The 21,565-nt window shown below is 43.0% G+C and overlaps 1 protein-coding gene across 2 annotated transcripts in view; it reads right to left on the reverse strand.

The window, feature by feature from the left end:
* hip1 (huntingtin interacting protein 1) overlaps positions 1-20,099 on the reverse strand; it is a 107,243-nt gene extending 87,144 nt beyond the window's left edge. Inside the window, exon 1 of one of the 2 annotated variants that reach the window (XM_079514734.1) lies at positions 19,664-20,099. In XM_079514734.1, coding sequence (XP_079370860.1) covers positions 19,664-19,786 — 123 coding nt within the window. In that variant the 5' untranslated portion in view covers positions 19,787-20,099. Of the gene's footprint in view, positions 1-10,363; positions 10,951-19,663 lie in introns of those variants that run through there. The other variant, XM_079514735.1, reaches the window with a different exon arrangement.
* Between the last annotated feature and the right edge of the window lie 1,466 nt (positions 20,100-21,565).

Genomic DNA, 21,565 nt, shown 5'->3' on the forward strand with positions numbered 1-21,565 from the left:
AATCTAATAAGCAGGGCCTAATAGTTCAAATGACTCCGTTTCAGCTCTGGCACATTAAGAGCCAGGCGTAAGCTAATATGAGACAATCAGATTAAGTACTTAATTAGTCAGTTCTATTCAATTACAAGAAAAAGCAATGCAAAAGAAAAGCCAAGGATAGGTTAAACCAGGGGTGCCCACACTTTTTGACTTGAGAGCTACTTTCAAAATGACCAGCTCGGCAAGATCTACCCACCAAATCAATTATTATACCATTGCTGAAAATAGTTTAAATATGTACCTGAGGGGGCTTCGGAATAGTAGAGTTTGTGTTACATTCTGTACAGTATAAGACAAATGCACTTGGAATGGGAAATAGAGGGGGAGAAATGTTTTTTTTTGTATCTTATTTTTCTTCAATATTTAAATGAAATACTCTTTAGGGGCATGTCATGTGATCTACCTGCACAGCCTTTGTGATCTACTGGTAGATCGCGATCTACCTTTTGGGCACCCCTGGGTTAAACCCTACAATATTGTTGGATCATGGATGGATGAACATTAGGGACAATGCACCTCATTTATCAAACGGATATCAAAACAGTAAATCTACATTTATCAATCCGTTATCAATTTGATGTGAGCGTAGCGATGCTCAAATCACTGATCAAATCCGAAATCTCCAAAATCAAGTCTCAGCTCATAATATAAGCAACTGTTTTTCATCATAGACAGCACAGTCGAATTGACTTTTGACTCTAGACTGGCTTAAAACTTAGAAAATGGGTCACAAGGAAACACCAACTTTCTCTGCTGAAAAGTTTGGGAAGCCCTAGCTGGAGTGGACCCTATAGGGCAGGCTATAGCCTTAGGCCTGACTCACACCTTCACAACAGATTGATGTATAGCGGATGCATGAGACTTATTGACTGATGCAAGCTCACAATGCATTTCCAATGGGAGTCACATGGTTTGACACAACATTTGTGTTGTATGAGGGGGTGGGGGGCAGTCAAAACACAGCCGAAAGCCGTACAACACAAATGTTGTGTCAAACCATGTGACTTCCATTGTAAATGCATTGGGGCAAGATGTAAACCAACCCTTTCTTTACATCTAGCATGCATCAATGTTGTTAGCCCTGGTCCAGTGCTTACAGCGAGTCTCTCTGGGAAGCGTCTCAGGTCCCCAGCTTCTCTAAAATGCACTATTTTAATCATTAAATAAAATAAATCCAACCAGATCGGCGCAGGCAAAACCCGGAAATGCCGTAGTAGAAGAAATGACTCTGCCCGGTAAATTCAGGGTACATTGCGTTATTAAAATGGCACAAAGTGCATTTTAGAGAGAAGCTGGGGACCTGAGACGCTTCCCAGCTACGAGAATAGACTTTTACCAAGGTCTAGCAGGCTTTGTTTCGGTGAGTAGTTACGTCGTTTTGTTTATTTGCTGGGATTTGAAAACCCGCGCACGGGAGTGAGAATATCACTAGAGGGCTGCGGAAGGGACTTCCACAGGGCGTCAGAGAGAGACTCACTGTAAGCACTGGACCAGGGCTACAATGTTGTATGCTAGATCGAAAGGTGTGAGTCAGGCCCTAGTCTCGCGCTGCCAGACTGTCTCTCGCAATTTTCAAATGCTTCCGTCACACAGTTTGGAGCAACGGAAGCTCTATCATGAGTAGGCGATAAAGCGCAAGTGGAGCCTCCTCCCCACTTCCGTTTAGTCTTTACAGTCGCGCACATTTATCCTAATATAAATAAAAATCATCTAAGCATACTATAGCTTGTTGTTTAGTCTGAAAAGGAAATGAAAAAAATAAGCTCTAAAGATATTTTAATATATATTTTCATGAATGGAAATGCCAGCTTCATTACTCAGATTTCGGGGGTTTGTATAGTTCCAGACTCTATATAGCATTCAGAGAGAATGAGATTGCATGCATTTCCATCTGGCCACATAAATTGAATAGATTATTCAGATGAGTACTTTTGTGGTGACAGTGTTTTTAACGCACACTTGCACAGTGCCTCTGAATAGTGGGCAGCCAGGAAAGGATATAGAGGGTTTGCGTGTCACATAATCATCGTACCTGGAAGTTATGTGGGAATGCCTATAGTGGCAAAAAAACTACTTTATGTCCTTGACAGCCCATACATCCAAACAGAAAAGTTTAATTGCATTAAACAACGTTAAACTCACTTTGCCACTCGATCTGCCACTCATTTTATGCATGCGCAATTGAGCATACGACCCTCTATAGAGCTATCTCTTCCTTTAGCATAAATCAAATGGTTCAGCTGCCCACAGTGGATGTGTGTGGTGCTTTCTGCCAAGACTTCCCCACCTAGAGGGGAATGGTAAAGAGACTAGGGGGATGAAGGGAGGAAAACAGGAAACTCTGAACGCAGTGGCACAGTGAGTGAGGTAGCTGCAGGGTCACTGGGTCTGGCATGGGCCTGCCTGGGGATGGAGGTGCAGCCTTTAATTCATTCAGACTTCCTGTCTTGGCACACCCTGTTCTGCCCACTTCCTGTCTGCTGAAAAAATGACCAGCTCCAAGTTCCAACCCTCTTGAGGCCCATTTACACTGGCAGCCAAATGCGGCCTGAATCAGATCTGTGCCACCACGGCCAGATTGGAATCCGTCAATCCGATTTGTTTTAAACAAAACAGTCACATGGAATCCGATTTTTACGAATGTGACTTGAGCCACATTCAGAGGTGGTTTCAAATCTGATTTCAGGAGATCCGTCTCAGTCTGAACGCAGTAACCTGACCTAAATCGGATTCCATTATGTAACTTGTTTGGGTTTAGACTTTTAACAAATTGGATTGCAATCTGCATTCATGAAGATCTGATTCAGGCTGGATTTGGCTGTGACAGATCCGATCTGGTCACTTGCAAATGCAAATGCAACGGTAGGTCAGGCCAAAAGATCAGATTTGAGAAATAAATCAGATTTGAATTCGATGTGACTGCAGTCTAAATGGGGCCTGCCCAGCCAAGTCAAACACAGGCAGGCTAAGGGCCGATTCATACTCCTATTTTACCACTGTTTCGGCACTGTAGTGCCGAAATGATTTCGGCTCGTCAGAAATTTTCAGTAGCACCGAAGAGCCGACTTTAGGACGGTACCCGCCCCCCGAACCTCAAATGACGTCACATTGTAGGCTCTACAGAGCCGAACCGACTTTTATTCGGCTCTAAAATAGGAGTATGAATCGGCCCATAGTCAGTCAGCGAGTAGCCTCGGAAACCCAGACGTTTTTTTTCCAGGGAGAAAACAAAAGTCTGCACCTTTGTTAAATTGACGCACACACGTACACACACACACTCCTCTCTCTCTCTGTCGCTCTAATTAATTAGTCTCATGTCGCGCAGCTGCGTCTAGATTCTCTCGGCGGATCCTGCCGGGAGCTGCCCTATGCCATAGAAAGCATATAGGTGGACCCCAGGCTAGTCGGCGAGTGACTAATTCTCGTACCAGTTGCCATGCAATCAATCCATTGTGGTCCAAAAATAAACAAACCGTCTCGGCGATATCGTTGGGGAGGTGTTTCTGTATCGTTTACGATAGTCAGTCAGTCATATTTGATACAGTCTGTCGCGTGGTCGCTGCCAGAGGAGGGGGGAGGCGGGTGGGAGCCCACAGCAACTGGCACGGGAATTAGTCACTCACAGTCAGTCATTCAGAGTGAAAGCGCTTTCCCACTGTCTCCCTCTGTCGTGTGCCTCGACACGCATGCACACACACCTTTGTCAGGCTATTCCAGGTGCCTTTTAAGGTCAACTGAAACATCACAATGTGTGATAAATAAAAATCACACCTGTGTGAACTGAGTGGTGCAACTCCCCTCTCCCCCTGCCTCTCTCTCTCGAGTACCACAGACGAAAAACAGTCTTAAGTCCAAATGTCATTCTGACCCCTCCACGAAAAGGCCTCGTTGTCCTGACCCCTTATCCATCATTTATACATTATGGATAAATAGTGTGGACTTAGTCTTAGACTGTTTTTCGTCTGTGGCATTCTTAGCACTAGGCAACAGTGCAACACTATCTCTCTCTCGCTCTGTTTCTGGCACAACAGTGCCACTTTTGCCCCTCCTGGTACTCATAGTCACATAGGTTAACACGGACATTGCTGTTCCTTGGAGTGGTTGCACCACTCAAAAAGGAAGAGATCAAGATACACACACAGAGGTTAAGAGAGGGATTGAGTTAAATTAATATCGCTTCTCCGTTTACTTGGATGGGTGGCGTGCCTGAGAATAGTTTCAAAAAGTACATTATTACCACTTCCTTGTCAAATGCAAGTCCTCACATTAATTACAACATGTAAGACAAAAAAAAAACACATGTGAAACCAACACACAGCAGCCAGCCGTCGCCTATTATTAAGGGCAGATTTGTTTTTTTTCCATGAGTAACTCACTCCACCCTGTTCCAAAAGGTCAATACCTCCAAAGAGCCTACTGTGTTGCTTGTTTAAAAGGACCGTTTGACAATTTGCTGCTGCCATGCATGGACATCCGTTCTAAAAGAACAGTCACTCTGCACCTCTCAGAGCGTCTAAAGGCCGAGTTATACTTAGCTTAGTGTGCAGTGTGCACTGCACGGGGAGTCTGTCACGCACCAAAAATAGACGATCTACAAGCTCTTGTGAGCTTGTAAATTGGTTATTTTCGGTGCCCGACACTGACACACAAGTAAATATACTGTAGTGTAGACAGGGTTCCCACACATTTTCCCCACACCATTGAACTAAAAATCATTCAGCACAATAATGACTAATGAGTCTCTTACTCCTATGTGCAATGCCCAAAGACAGGCAGTGTGGCAACAATAAAGCATAGAATAGAATATAGTAAGTAGCCTTGCCGAGCCATGAGGCCCATAGGGCAGGAGCCCATCTCCTGTTTCTGTAGCAGCTTGATGTACAAGTACACCGCCTGGACATGACGCTAGTATGTCGCAGGGACTTACCCCCAATCCAACCCTTGATGCTGAGTGTCAAGCAGGGAGGCACTGGGTCCCATTTTTAGAGTCTTTGGTATGACCCGGCCGGGGATCGAACCCCGACCTCCCAGTCTCAGGGCGGACACTCTAACCACAAGGCCACTGAGCTGGTAGATAGAATAGAATATATAATGGTATAATTCCATTCCAGATGTCGTGCAATCACGCAGCCCGTTTGGCAAAAAATGACTTATGTTACATATTTCCTGTAATATTTCCTTCTTTTTTTTTTTACTACGGTAAATCAATGGCCAGATCAATGCATAGCCAACTGTTTTTCCAGGACCCTTGATAAATTCCACGCCTTTTCCAGGAGTTCAGAAATATAAAATATTTCCAGGAATTTCATGAGCGTGGGACGTTGGGATGAGATGAGATGAGATATACTTTATTGTCCCACGAGGGGAAATTTGTCTTGGGCAAAAGTGCAGTAGTACATAACGCTTTTTAAAACAGACAGTACTAGAGTATTCACAGTTTAAAGTATCACAGGTATAAGTGCAATAAATAACTGATGAAGGTCGATAAGTCCCTTCCCCACTAAGAAGTATGAACCCTGTATAAATCAGACTGAAGAAGAGGAGTCGGAAGATAGAATACTAGAATATTCTGCCGCATGTGCTCACTTCTCCCGTGTGTGTCTATACTAGCTAAAGTGTGTCCCACATTTATCTATCCTGGGGAAAGACAAAACAAACAGAACTGCATATAAAACCCATTAGGGCCACACTTGAGGCCACTGGAGTTAGCCATAACACAGGCTGCCGGTGCCATTCAGGGGCTGTTTTTAAACAGTCGTCTTACAGCACTGAGTGAACGGATTTGTTTTTAGCAGCTCCCTCAGCGTCAGCAGGGATTGACCTCAGGCAGCAATATTGGTGCCGTGATCTAGACACTTAAAACATGCAAACTAGCAAACATTGAGCTACGGTCTCTTAATGCTCCGTCCTAATGTTTTATACAGCACTTTGCCTCGTTGTTGAAATGTGCAATACAAATAAACTTGCCTTAATGCCTACAGTATGCAAATACCGTTTATATAATCAAAATGAATAGAGGGTATGCGCGTGACATCATCATCAAACCCGGAAGTTATGCAGGAATGCCTACAGAGTGTCAAAAAACTACTTTCTGGCCTTGACAACCCATACATCCAAACAGGAAAGTCCTATCTGATTGCATTAAACAACATTAAACGATGTTAAACTCACTTTGCATGTTGCTTTGCCACTCGATTTGCCACTCGATGTGCCATTCACTTTAAGCATGCACATACCCTAGAGTGCAGAATCAATGCTCTTAATGCGAATCTAAGATTTTCCTCCACAAGAATTGAGATGATTCTCACACGATTCTCATTTTGGCCATGAAAATATATATTGTCTTTAGTCTGTAGTTGCTGAACATTACTACATTCTAAATGTGGCACCTGGGGCCATCTACTGTGGCCTTAAACAGACATCATCAAAGTGCTTGACTTGTCTTAACCCATTTTGTGCGGGAACCCCTTTTGGTGTTAGCATTATGTTATGCTTTAGCTATTGAAAAATAGCAGATCTACAAGCTCATAGCGCGCCACCGAGTGGCGTGCTACGAGCTTGTAGGTCTGCTATTTTTGAAAAATCGAAGAACCACTGACATAGAAACATAGCTTTTTCAGAAAACTGTCAGGATGTAGAAGACATTTTTAGAATCTGATCTCAGGTCAAAATGGATAAAACCTCGGCTAAAGTCTCTCTCTTGTAGCAAAAACGTAAGAGTAACTCAAATGGATTGGACAGCCAACTAGTGCTGCATGATTCTTGCTGAAATTTAGAAATTAGATGAGATCGCATACATACGGTAGGAGTCTGAATATAGATCTCGGTCTTTTTTCGATTAATTGTGCAGCACTAAAATGGAAGCAGAATTAAGCACTGGGGAGCGGTAAAAGTCAGTGAAAAACACGATTCGAAGAATAATGGGATTATTTATCAATGAAATAGCTAAAAACTCCTAAAAACAGTGCGATCATTTCCAGCTAAACACACTGTGCCTCTTTATTAACCCATCAACAACAGTGTGTCGTCCCGTGATGCACATATGCCTTGTGGGATGACACTGTGCCCCGAAGAGACCATTAGGAGCCTGACAACAAGGAGCTTCCTGCTCTTCGGTATAGGTATAGACCAGTCTCTGTTGAGACTGTTGACTAACGTCAAATTCAAAGGAAAAGAGGGCACTGTTTTTCCTTTATTTTTGGTGATGATGGGTTCTCAATTAGTTCAGTAGGGTGACCTCAGAGCAGTGGACTTCTGTTCCTGGTTGGGGGGGGGGGCGCAGAGGTGGATGGGCAGGGTGGCAGGTGGTACTACTGAACCACACAAAACACACTGTATCAGTGGCTATCAGTAGTGTACGAATGTGTGTGTGTGTGGGGGGTGTAGACAGCGTTTATAACTGTGTGTGTGCACGCGCTCGTGTGCGTGCGTGCCTGTGTGTGTGAACTGGCTTAATAAAAAGTTTGGCCTAAGCCCCACGGCGGGTTTTATGAGCCTCTCCTAACAAGACAGCTCTTTCTGTAGTCTCCTGTTGAAGGAGCCTCCCCTACACCACACTACACTGAAGCTCACTTTGCTTTCTCTCACCAGCGGAGCTTCCTGGAGAACTGGTGATGTCATAGACACACATTATAAAAGGAACATCTGTGCAGCTGAATGAGGCTCCCTGCCTGCTCCACTTGCCCATTTTAGTCTCCATTTAAGCTAGCACTAGCATGATCACTTCACAGCACTGTGTGCACTGCAGCAAGGTGATAGGTTCTGACACTGAGTGTTTTTCTTTCCTAAGAGGAAGTCCAAGAACTTTGGACAGAGTGTGAAGTGATTCAGAAGAACCAATTACTGCATCTAAGAGTAAGAACATAATATTGTGTACCGTATAGGAAATAGCCCAGCAAGCCAAATGACGTCATGATGACGTCCTCCGGTGACTCCAGTGACGGAGTCACAGCTAGTCGTTCAGGACTAGGCCAGATCACAGCCCATATGGGGATGATCTTTACGTCATTTCCAGGACGTCTTCACCAGTTGAAATATAGCTTATTCTGGGCCAGATCTGACTAGTCAAGTCCTATTCATACTCCAGTTTTAGGTGATAAGGTGACCACCGAAAACTACAACATGACGCCACGATAAGCGACTCACCGCTCACTCGAACACATCTCTCGGTTTTTACTACCGTTTCAGTGGTCACCTTATCACCTAAAACTGGAGTATGAATAGGCCTTTATGATATGACTTAAGTTGATCTGGCCTTGATCAGACTCTCTCTGATTCATCCAGGGACGTCCGTCTTAGTGGGCAGAATGTATGTTGGTTGAAATCAAGTGCTATTCTGGGCTTGATCTGACTAGTCTTGGTTCGACTTGATCTGGCCCCAATCGAGACGTCACCAATTCGTCCAGGTCCTCCTGACCGTGCTTTCTGGGAGGAATCAAGGGTGAATGCTGCTGCTGCAGCAGCAAAATGTGTCTGTGTAGTTTTCCGAAGCACACCTTGATGTTGGAAATTGATCTGAAATTGCTGCTTGATTTCATCAAGGAATTCTGACTGACTCTGAGACTTTCCCCCTTTTTTGAGGGGTGCATGCCCCTCCTATATTCAGCAATTAGTAGGGATGCAACGATACAGGTTTTTTCCATTCCGATCCGATATATTAATTTGTATATTTCCCGATATTTTGCCGATATCCGATATTTTACATAGCAAAAAATGTATGAGGGGCGCAAGCCCTCCTATATTCAGCTATTAGTGTAGATTTCTGTCCTACACAAACATTACATTCCCATGACAATGAATGGAGAATTTACGTCATATGTGTCTGAGTTATGGCATGATGAGTACGATGATAAGAGCGCCCCTCACTTCACACGGTGTGATTTTTAAGAGACTATCTGGTGTTGACTTAACTTGTCTGGATTTTGTTTTCATACCACTATTTGGGACACACACACACACACACACACACACACACACACACACACACACACACACACACACACACACACACACACACACACACACACACACACACACACACACACACACACACACACACACACACACACACACACACACACACACACACACACACACACACACACACACACACACACACACACACACACACACACACACACACGCTTTTGGCAGCCTGAATTCTGTTTGATCCAAAACTGTGAAACAGAGTTACAATACAAATAACAAAATGGCTGGATTTTCTGAGATCGGTTAAGATTAGATTTGTTCCAAATAAACTGAAAAGTTAAATTCAGCTGAGATTTCTCATTAAGAGAAACTTCATCACAAGACTCAAGCTGAGTCTACATTATTTGGAACTTGACAACACAGTCTGCAGGGAAAATGTTTTTCAAAATGTCAACTTGAGATGTGATTTTCCTATGAAAATAAACCTTCCAGTTGAATCATTGAGCAATTTGACTTCTCCCACTGGTTTGGGTTTACTTTGTTTTGTTAAGTCTTCAAAAAAGTTATCTCTGGGCGCCCCTGAGCAAAGAATCATTAAAAAGGTGTCTTTGTCAAGATATATAGTAGGCCTATTGGCAGTGAAGGTTTTGTTGCTTTGGGTCATTAGGCACCTGCTGTGGTTGAAGTATTCTTCCAATATTTACTGTAAACGTGAAGACAAAATATTTTGTAAAGCTTTTTCCCCCCTTTTTTTAAATATATTTTGTTATGTTTGTTGTGGGTTATTGTCCAGGTAAAGCCAATGCCAATCACATTAAATGTATGCACGTGCACGTCACGCAGATATAGCAGATATAGCTGCCCGAATACTGTAGCCTATGGAAATGTCTGTTTTTTACTGTTTTACAGTTACACGAAATTGATTAATTTGGATCAGTGGGATTTGCAACAAGAATAACATAGCCTACCTGCGTATTACTCTGGCATTACTAGCCTATACTCACTTATTTCAACGCCAAGAATAATTTGCATTTCCGTTCAACAGACATTAGGAAATCTGTAATTGTCATTCGTGTCACATTTGTCTTGTTGTGCAGCCTTGGCTGGAATTGAACCACTAGTGAACAGAAAGCCTCGTGAAATCAACGAGCCTTGTATAGTTCAGTGCATTTTTCCACAACAACAACAAAAACTTCCCTAGGCTACAACACACGTTGTAATGAACAAGAAAACTGCTCGAGATCAACTTGATCAGATAACTTGCATTTTAAGTTCTAATACTTAACTTCGCCACCACCCCCCCCCACACCCTTAACATATCTGTTGCGCCTTTTATCCTGGCTTTCATCGTGATGGGAAGACTGAGAATAGAATAAGTCGAGATCAAATCACCTACCATTTTACTAAGATCCATGATAGTCCAAAGAAGAAAAAATCCCAGCAAGGTTCTGGTGGTGACACCGAAGACGACGAAGTAGTGGGATTGTTTATAAATATTCCTTACAGAATGATTTTATAGTGACGGGAATAAAGCGACGTGGAGGATAACAAATGCATTGGGTAGAACAGAACAGGAGCAGAGTATAGGCCGTTAAGTCAACATGTGTCCCGATTTGGTATTAAATAGATCCTTCCGTCGGTCCGTGCGTGTCCTCCCGAATGATCCGTGTTCCCCCTGGCTGTCCTTAGCGGTCCGCCGTGCTCCTTTCTCCCCGTCCTATGCGTGCTGCTCAACGGCCTGCCAGGCAAGGCAAGGCAGCATCCGATCCGACTGACCCCCGGGCCGAGAGAGACGCGGAACCCAACGGTCTTCTACTACTCTAGAAAACCACACCACGCTCGGTAACTATCAGCAGAGAGAGAGTGCTGATATATCCATCTCCCCTGGCGTTTTTACAATCCTCGCATATTTCAACGCAATAATGTGAATCAAAACTCCACATAATGAGTGAATAAAAGTCTACATAGCGGTCACACAGGGAGTATAGGGCAGGATACCTTTAATTGTTTTTGCAAATAGCGCGCCCTCTCTGTTAGACAATAGCATGGATGGACCCTAGGAGAGTGGGATGGCTTAAACCTTAAAACCCCCCTCCGAACATCCTACTACTACCCCATGTTGGCTCTTTAGGAAATTAAGAACAGAACCTCCTAAACCTCCTACTTTTTCAAAAAGTACTAGTATACACCCCGTGAGGGTACTACTACACACACACATACTATGCAACGACCTCCCCGCGATGTGTGCTCTATACAAAACAAACATGTGGCGTCCACATACTTTTATAAACAGAAGTTCAATTTGTTTCATGATTCAAACGAGGACGAGGCAGCATCGCTTCATATATCATATATGGGGATGGTTCGATGATGGCGATGATGCATAATAGTACTTCATTCTAGTTTGTGTGTGTAGTGTGTCTGTTTGATCAAAACAACAAGTCTTGGTCATTCCATTATGCTTTTCAAAGGGTGGAAACAGGATTGGAAGGGAAGCTCATCTTACATCCACGGGAGGGGATGCGATTTTAGGTAAGGGCTGCCCCCATCTGGTTTCTCTGAGATCACCAACCAAGAATGTTGGTCGTGTGTAAAGTCTTAAAATCGTAACAAAATACAGCGAGTTCTACTTTGAGAATCAGCCAAACAAAATAAAACAATAAATAAAACAATAAATAAATAAATATCATTGTATTTATGTGTAGGCCTACATAAATTGAACCTGAAGGAATGTAGGATAGCATTGCTATAGCCTAATTGAGAGACCATTCCATCACAAGTTTCAGCAGAGATTTGGTATAATTGCCAGTACTCTAAAGAGGAATCTTATCAGATGCAATTAATCGAAATTCAATTGGCCCTGTCACGTGGCCCTTTGTTTATTTTGCAGCCCAGGAGCAAGGTTTTCAAACCTACCCAATATTACTACGCCGGGTCAGGAATGGTCGGATAACCATATTGCGAGATATACAAGCCAGTGCAGATTTCAATCATGTCTGGATTACCAACCATAACGAAATACATTAAACCCAAACACTGCTATGCAATTAAACAGAGCACTCACTGATAAATGGGAGACCAAGCCAGTGACAATAACCAGCATGTTGCTCATTCTACCATGGTGCCCTGGGGGTGGATATATTATACCCCTCAGACTACTCCAAACCAAACAGACGGTCTCAAGACAATGCCTGCTCTTTTCCACAGTGTCAGGCTCACTTCCTGGTACAGCGTGGGCCCGTAAATGAGGCAGAGGCCACTCTGCATTTCTCACATACAGTACACTGGTCCTACTCTGTCCACACACTGGTCCTACTCTGTCCACACACTCTCTCCCCTCTAGTCACTGTCCTGGTCTGTAATGCACATGTATAAGTAGGGATTGCACGATTAATTGGTAGCATAATCGGAATAGGCCATATCGGCCATAAAAATGCCACATCGGTATCGGAACAGTCTAAAAAAATAATACAAGAAAAAAAATCTAAATTTAATTTGTGCACTCATCTCATTCAGTAGTCATTCAGTTGTGAAAACAGACACTTGGAAAAGAGTATAGGTTATTTATTGATTGATTGAATACTTTATTAACAGGCTTTGGGCCAAACCCCTATAGTGCCTAGGCTTGTTTCAGGTCCTCTGTATAATATCGGAATCGGTCAGAATCGGTATCGGCAGATATGACCCCGCAAATAACCGGAGATCAGATATCGGTCATAATTTCATAATCGTGCACCCCTAGTTCTACTTTTTTTCTAAGTTCTACTTTTGACTCCCAGTGACAAAATTAAGAACACCTGCTCCTAATTTGAGATAGACAGGACAGACAGATATACAGTATGCTAACCCTCCCCTCGTATCGTATCTCACTAAAAGTTTCATCTTTGTAGCTGGTGAAATGCTCACAGTGCGATGATTGATGCCCGGTCCAACTTCTCAGAGGGAAGAAAAACAAAACAAAAAACATGGCTGATGCTTGACCAACTCAAAATGAAGCCACTCCAACAATCTTCTTATTTAAAAAGGACTCCTCACTGAATATGATCGAAGTTACATTTACAATGCATTGCAGCAGCTGCATAGAGAGCCCTAGACGAGGGGTTCTTTCTTAACGTTTTTGACTGGGGACCCCCAGAAAGGGTTCATGCGTTTGGTCCGACGGAGCATTGGTCCGAACGACAACCTACCTCAAACCCTCACCCTAACCCTAACCTCCCCCGGGGCAGCACACCTAAACCTAACCCCAACCCTCTCCCGACCCCCAACGCACCTTGGACCAATGCTCCTTCGAACCAATGCTCCGTCGGACCATAGTATGACTCCCCCCCAGAAATGCTTCGGCCATGTCTCGTGACACCTGCCGCGCCCCCCTCCCCACCCCAATACAAATTGACCGCTACAATAACCTTAATTATAGAAAAATAAAAATCACACCCGTGTGAACTGAGTGGTGTAAGGTCTGTCTGACGTAATGAAATCATGTCTGACGTAATGAAATCACACCCGGGTGTGATTTCATTACCTGGCTTTGTTTGTGCAGAAAAAATGAGCATGGTTGCTATGTTCACCCTGTTCACCCGGGTGTGATTTCATTACGTCATTACAACAGGGTGAACATAGCAACCATGCTCATTTTTTCTGCACAAAAAAGCCAGTTGTAGGAGTGGTTTACACCACTCAAAAATCATCATAAATATATACTGAAAGGCAGGTTTATGCATTTACTATGTGTACTATGTAAACTCTTAATTTCCATTTTCCAGTCACTTTTTCTTTTAATAATCTGGGGACCCCCCAACATAATTTGGCGACCCCCCCGAGGGGCCGTGACCCCCAGGTTGAGAACCCCTGCCCTAGACTATAGAGTGCAATTAGGACCGGCCCGGGTAGTTTACAATAGGAGTGCTTTCTCCCATTGTTTGTAATAATTAACTTTAACTTTAATTTTGAACCATCATACAAATCAATAATGGCCCATGTCAGTTGGCATGGTCAGTGTTCTATACTTTACAACAGCCTTGGGCTAATCTTCGTTCTAGACTAAAGGAATTCTTTGTCAACATACTCATATTGGATAATAGTCATTCTAATGATGATTTTGTAATGGCTACTGGCTATTGAACAACTGATCTCTGAATTTAAAAATCACACCCGTGTGAACTTGAAGTGAGTGGTGCAACTCCGTGTGGGGGTGGGGAGGGTGGAAGTTCCAGACCCACAGGATTCCGGCGAGCCAAAACGGTTGAGAAATGACAGAGTTACCGTGTGGGGGTCCCTCTACTGTACCCTCTGTACTGTACTGGCACATCCGGAATCACCATATATACAGTTAATATGTGCATGTGTGTTAGGTTGCACACAGGTGGTGAAAAACAACCATGCTGTTTTCGTGCTCAGACGCACCCAGCCACCCACCCACACACACACATAGCTCCGTAAGGGAGTGGCTGCACCACTCAAAAAACAAGGTGCAATTAATATAGTGAGCAGCTGTGAGTATGGGCTGTGAGTATGTGCATGTGAAATAACACACAAAAAACCCAACAAAAGATAAACGTCCATTTAGCTTTTCTCTAGTGTCCCATTCAATATTGTACAAAAGCTGTTAACGACCATTTAAATCAGCTCTGTATTAAATCCATTCTTAATGCCTGTATACCTCATCGGTCCACTTTGTTTAACTCAGTGCCCTGTCACTCATGTCCAGGGCTATTAATCAACAGCCGGTCGCTCAGTGCAATGAGGCCACAGACCTCCGCCTGGCCTCAGTGCTTCTAATGCCCCCAGTCTCGTGTGTGTGTGTGTGTGTGTGTGTGTGTGTGTGTGTGTGTGTAACTGTGGATACTGCATACTGCTTGAAAATGCATATCCCCCTATGATTTTACGAGGCACGGCTTCAGGTAAAGTAGGAGAAATGAAAGGATCAAGTCTGTGCTATCCTTTAGGGATTTTGAGCGGCTCATCCATGCCTTTATTTCTATGCGGTTGGTCTATTGTAATGCACTTTATGTTGGTTTAAAACCAAGCCTCCCTTGCAAAACTCTGCCGCACGTCTACTAACGCCGCTTGAGAGTTTCTTTGGTCCATGTTCTGTTTTGTTTCACCGTCTGCTGTGTCAGTCTTGTACTTTTCAGTGATGTGTTTCGTACTGTGTTCTTGCTGTTGTTTCTCTGTGTTTTAGCTATAGTGTATTTGTTTTTTATTGAGGGGCGCTAGCTTTAGGTGTGTGTGTGCACAAACCTTGTCCTACACAAACATTAAATTCCCATTGACAATGAATGAATGGACAATTTTACGTCATAGTGTCTATAGACATAGGGCAGTATCATAGGTCTTATTACTTATTACTTACCTGGAGGCGTGATCAATGCCATTTGGCTATTCTGAGTGGCCAAACAGCATTGACCACGCCTCCAGGTCTTAAGTTAAGTAATAAGACCTGGTACTTAAGACACGCATAATACTGCCCATTGTGTCTATTTTACATCATGATGATGTACGATGATAAGAGCGATCCTCACTTCACACGGGTGTGATTTTTTCCCCCCCTGTACAGCACTTTATAAACCTTGAAACATGCTATATAAATAAAGTGGATTGGATTGGATAAGCCTCATCATTTATACTCCATAGTACGATGGTGTCACTTGCAGATGTAACGCCCGGCAATCGTAGCTGGGCTGTGACTCATATTAAGACTTTTAGGAATCGTACCCGGGCGGTGACTCGACGGGGGAGACATTAGACTTTTAGGAATTGTACCCTGCCTGTGACTCGCCGGGGAGATATTAGACTTTTAGGAATCGTAACCGAGCTGTGAATCCGGGGAGATATTAGACTTTTAGGAATCGTACCCGAGCTGTGAATCCGGGGAGATATTAGACTTTTAGGCCATCGGGCTGAGGTTGTGAGCCACTCTGCTACACAGACAGGAATTAATTGTTAAGTGATATGATGCGTTTGAAAGTCAGTTCTTGACAGCATTATTAACACCATTGTGCGATGTAGCATAAACTAAACTTAGAAGTGTAAAGCCTTTTTTATGTTTTATAGAAATGAGTTATTTCCACCAAGTGACACAAAACAATTTGGACTTGAAGGCAAACTTTGTAAGGTAAAGTATTGGAGGTTGTAAATAAGTTTAAATACCTGGGTCACATAATCAGGGATGATCTCTGTGATGATGAATGATGATGTGCAGCGCCAGTGCTAGTGTAAACTATATGGGCAAGCAAACATGCTAGCACGAAAATGTCATGTGTACAGACAACTTTCTAACTTTTAAAACATATTGCACTCCACTATATATACAGCTCACTTGTGGTGCCGTTATAGCGCGCCACCGAGTGGCGCGCTACGAGCTTGTAGGTCTGCTATTTTTGAAAAATCGAAGAACGACACATAGCTTTTTCAGAAAACTGTCAGGATGTAGAAGACATTTTTAGAATCTGATCTCAGGTCAAAATGTGAGTGATACAAGGTTTTCCTCATGCTTTTGGAAACACTGACTGGAGGCAATGTTTATTATGTTTTTAATTGATCTGGGCCGTATGGAGTGAAGTCTGGTACATAGGCTATCTCTCCTGTGTTATACTTTTATTGTCCTTTGTTTTGTATATGGACCTATTGTGTCTGAAATAAATCAATCATCATCATCATAAGGTCAACAGATAAGAGAAACAGAAAGGCGGACCCAAAGAGGGGACAGAGAGAGTCAGAGGGAGTGAGATACAGATTCAAAGTGCTTGTCTGAGTCTGCCCCAACTGCGTCCTGCTTGTGCCCAAGGGCTAGTGGCCACGCTCCTCCCCTAAAATTCCACAGCTGCCAGGGCACCACACAGTACCGAGGGGGGCACAGGCAGGGGGAGCATCGATTAATATACAGGTCCATAGATCCACGTAAGCACGCGCACACACACACACACACACACACACACACACACACACACGGGAAAAAAAGGAAGCTGACAAGAAGTCTAATTTTAAGATGTTAGGCCTAATTATGCAACTTGTGGTGTCACTCCATATCCCACAAATTCATCCCTGTCCCTGAGAGCTATGGTATCCCAGAGAGGATATGAGAGGGTGCTGACGAGTACATTTTCACAGGCATTCATTATGGTTGATATCATTTCAAAGATTACTAGTACTACCCACACAAGCCTTCATTTGAAAAGAAACAGAAAATACCATTGGTCTTTCACAACCCTACTGTCCTGCAATCTAGGAAACAGCAAAGCATTCCTACATTTTCTGGCATGGAATCCCTGGATGTAAAGTGCAGGCCTATTTCCCGAGCTTTACTGGCATACAACTATGTGAAATGTTGGCTGCAGTCTGGTAGACTACAACTAAAAGCTAAATAACATACCTTGCAGTGAAAAACAAGTTTGCCAGGAATTAAATCCCCTCGAGTCTAAATTAAAGAGGGAGCTGCTATTATGAGATACAACATGTCATTAAAAGCAAAAGCAAGTACTGTGTGTTATCTGGTTGCCCTGCATGGTTATTTTTATAACCTGGTGTGGACAATATGACAGAGAGGATTTTGAACACACCCTGGTTGAGTGGTTGTTTACCCAACTGAACTCAGACTGGCTGGCTGGCTCAATAGTGACACACTGGAGCTGATGGAAAGTCTATCCAAAGTGGCAGACTGATTTAGGCAGCTTTAAAACACAACACATATGAGATTATCTAGATTATTTCGGATCAATGTAAAGACCATAGTCAAAGATCACACAAACCATTAAAAGGTATTACAAATCATATAGAGTTTGAAACTCAGTAAAATAAATAAATAGAAATCTTGCATTCCTGACATACTTCAATGAGTCTATAGTAAACTCAATGTAAACTGACATTAAAAAAAATGAACAACTAATTGCATCATGGTTTGGTTAGGCCAAAGTCATGTTTGAACACTGATATCTAAATGACAAGAACAACCTTGGACTTGTTTCATCTTTCGTTTTAATACTACTTCTCTTCATGGCAGCTGATTAACTTGGATTGACAAATACAAAGCACTTCCGAATCCTCACTCAATAAATGTATGTCAGATTGTTGTAGTAGGAGCCGGCATTTTAAATGTATGGGGCAAGGAAGCAATCCTACTCCAATGAAACCCGATTCCCTTTGCTACAATAACCATAACATACTGTAGCTGCATGCAATACCACAGCATGAGAAGAAGCTGTATGTACATATACATGCACTCGTCGTCTGTTATTGATGATAACGCTGTTGTTCAGTATACTTTCGGAGAGTTGTACCTCAATGCAGCCTAGCCACATGTTCCATATTCGTCCCAAATACAGAAAAGAAAACAAAGGGTCCCGAAAGGGGCTAAGTGCAGCTTGACAGTGACCTAGAGGGACCAGGCTTGACTTGTGACATAGAAAGCTATGTGTGTGTCTCTCAGAGCCTCTAATACCATCCATGATGATCCTGCCACTGTCTGGGTGGGGGAGGGGGGGGGGGGGCTTGAAGCATTACACCAACTAAAGTTGGAGAGACAGAACTCTTCACACGGTGCACTGTAGAGTGCATTGACTATAAAATGTTATAAATGCAAAGTTTCAGCTGTTCTGTTCATTGACAGGTTGAAAACAGTTCCACCAGCATTATAGCAGGGTCATCTGACCTACTTAACACCCCCCCACCCACCCACCCACCCACACCACCGCCTAATGGTAGGGGAGACCGGGGGAGACCACCAGACAGACAGACAGGCTGGCAGGAAGCGGTAGTCTCTCTCCACACACACACACTCACACTCACACTCACACTCACACTCACACACACACACACACAGCTTAGCAGCAGCCTGCACATGCTCAGTGTATGGAAGACAGTCTTGTTTTCCTAACTTCATAATAAATTCACATACAGCTCTTTAACTTACGTATATGGCACAAGTAATTTTCTGATAATGATGCAGGTTAATCTAGTAAATCTCATTCTGCTAGCACTTCCATGATCTCATACCACCACCATGCACTCAGGGTCACTATTGCAATGTGTCTTTTGAGAGTATAGGCCTACAATAATCATTAAAAGCCAATGGCAGCTGGATATTATTGTTGTTGCCATGCGGTTTCTGTGCATAGTCAAAAAACAACATTCTAAAAAGAGACATCCGACATTGAGTTTGATCTACATTTCAACAGCTTTTGTTTCCCCCAGCTGTTACCTCTGTTTATCACGGTGTCAAATGTGCATCACTGGTCACTGGAAGTCTGGAGCTATAGGTGGTACAATCAACTGCATGAACGGTATCTTACTATTTTATGATCAAGTTGAATGCAAAATAACTCCATACAAGCTATAAATCCCATACATACAACATCATATCTAATGTGATCTCAGTGTATAGTACACAATGCACGTTATTGCGGTTCATACTAGATCAATTGGCTCAGAATCTAATTATAAATAGACTACAGTTGAGTACACAGTCCTTGGGTTGGATTGGAACATGACAGTATAGTTGGTATCCTCCACTGTACTGCATGTCCAGTCCACCCAGCCAGGGCTTAGACACCAATGCCCACGTAGCCTACTAACCTCGCGTCACCACAGGCTTCCCATGCCCACATTGAGCCCAACAGTAAACATGGCATTTTCTATCTTTCCCGTTCATGAAATATAAATATGTAATATAGTATAGTGTTGTTTTCTTTTCGTACTGTACCTGGCCTCGCTCAAAGTTCTCCTTCTCGAGTTCCAGACTGTTGGCACCGCCACCACCGGCGGCGGTGATTACTTTGGGAATAGCGTTCGGTACTTGCTGGATGGAGCTCTTCACTCGGTCCATTGTTGTTGTTGTTTGTTGTTATCCGATTGATTCAAAATCTCAAAATGAGCAGCACGATACAGTCAGGAATAAACGAAACTGTTGTTCACGAAAATCGTGTACTGTCAAAATGAACGGTACGCGCTAACTATAACGGTCCATGCCGCTGTACGTTGAGTTATTTGTAACGCGGTGTGTCATTTATCAGTCAGTCCAGCCCAACGCCCCAGACAGCGTCAGTCAGTCAGACAGACAGGCCAGCCGCATGAAGCCAGACCATAGGAGAATAGACCCATGATGGCCCATCCGATCCAGACAGACAACACCGTGATTCGTAAAGTTAACCGTTACCGCAACCACTTCCGGTACAATGTTTTCATAATACAATATTCACCCCCCCCCCTCCTCTCTATACTGTACACATTTAAAAAGTCCCTGTTTCTATTCATTAATCGTGTATTTGATGTATGTTTTTTTTAATGTCCAGCTTTGAGGGTTTGTGTAAACACAAACATTGTGTTAGCACAGCAGTTATAGCACACACATTGAATGCCATTGACAATGAATGGCAATGCAGTTTTGAGACATTGCGTAAACACAAACATTGAAGACGAAGGTGAGGACGCAAATTGTGATTGGCCGGAATGAGATGATGTATGATGATTCTGAATGATGTATGATGGTAAGAGCGCCCCTCACTCCACACAGGTGTGATTATTTTTTTCTTTTTTTTTTGCATAGAAGTGTACATTAGCAGCAATAGGCCTATCTATGTCTTTAAATGTTTTTATGAATTGATAATGGGGGACCCTGATGTAAACCGTCCGTCAATCACAGACATGATGCGTTTGATCCGCTCAGACGCATGACATCGAACTGTATTACTATTATTATGCAATGACATGAACTTATAATAATCATGCCCTGATTGCCACTTATGGAACATCTCAAACAAATTAGCCTATTCATGAGCTTGGGCTTGGCATTATTGGCTTACAAAAAAAATAACAAAAACCCCCCACTGATACCAGTGTTTAATAAAATTCAATAATAATAATAAAAATCACACCCGTGTGAACTGAGTGGTGTAAGGTCTTATATAGCCTGTCTGACGTAATGAAATCTTGTCTGACGTAATGAAATCACACCCGGGTGAACAGGGTGAACATAGCAACCATGCTCATTTTTTCTGCACAGACTAACAAAGCCAGTTGTAGGAGTGGTTTACACCACTCAAAAATCACACCCGGGTGAACAGGGTGAACATAGCAACCATGCTAATTTTTTCTGCACAGACTAACAAAGCCAGTTGTAGGAGTGGTTTACACCACTCAAAAATAACACTGTAACCATAGTAAGCACCACACCACACCATTGAAACTTCCGGTTAGGCTAGTTAAAATAAGAGGGATGTTTACTAGGGATCATGTGTATAGGAATGTGTTAGGGTAATAAAGTAATAATAGTAAAATTACATATATGTAAAGGACTGAAAGTGATCTGCAATATTATAATTTCACAAGCCAGCTGGCTTGTTATCTTGTAAATACATTTTAATATTATAAAATAGCCTAGATAGAGTCCTTTGATTAAGAGTAAGTAAAATTGGCAATGACAAACCATATTTGTTGACATTGCTGACATTGAGCTGTGAATGTGATAACCTAATTTGACAATGAGGCGAAATAGAAGGGAAAAAATCAGATAATCTCATTCCCATCCATCCATCCATCCATCCATCTTCAACCGCTTATCCGTAGTCGGGTCGCGGGGGCAACAGCTCCACCAGAGTGCTCCAGA

The sequence above is a fragment of the Electrona antarctica genome, assembly GCF_951216825.1.
Source record: "Electrona antarctica genome assembly, chromosome: 11".
Lineage (NCBI taxonomy): Eukaryota > Metazoa > Chordata > Actinopteri > Myctophiformes > Myctophidae > Electrona > Electrona antarctica.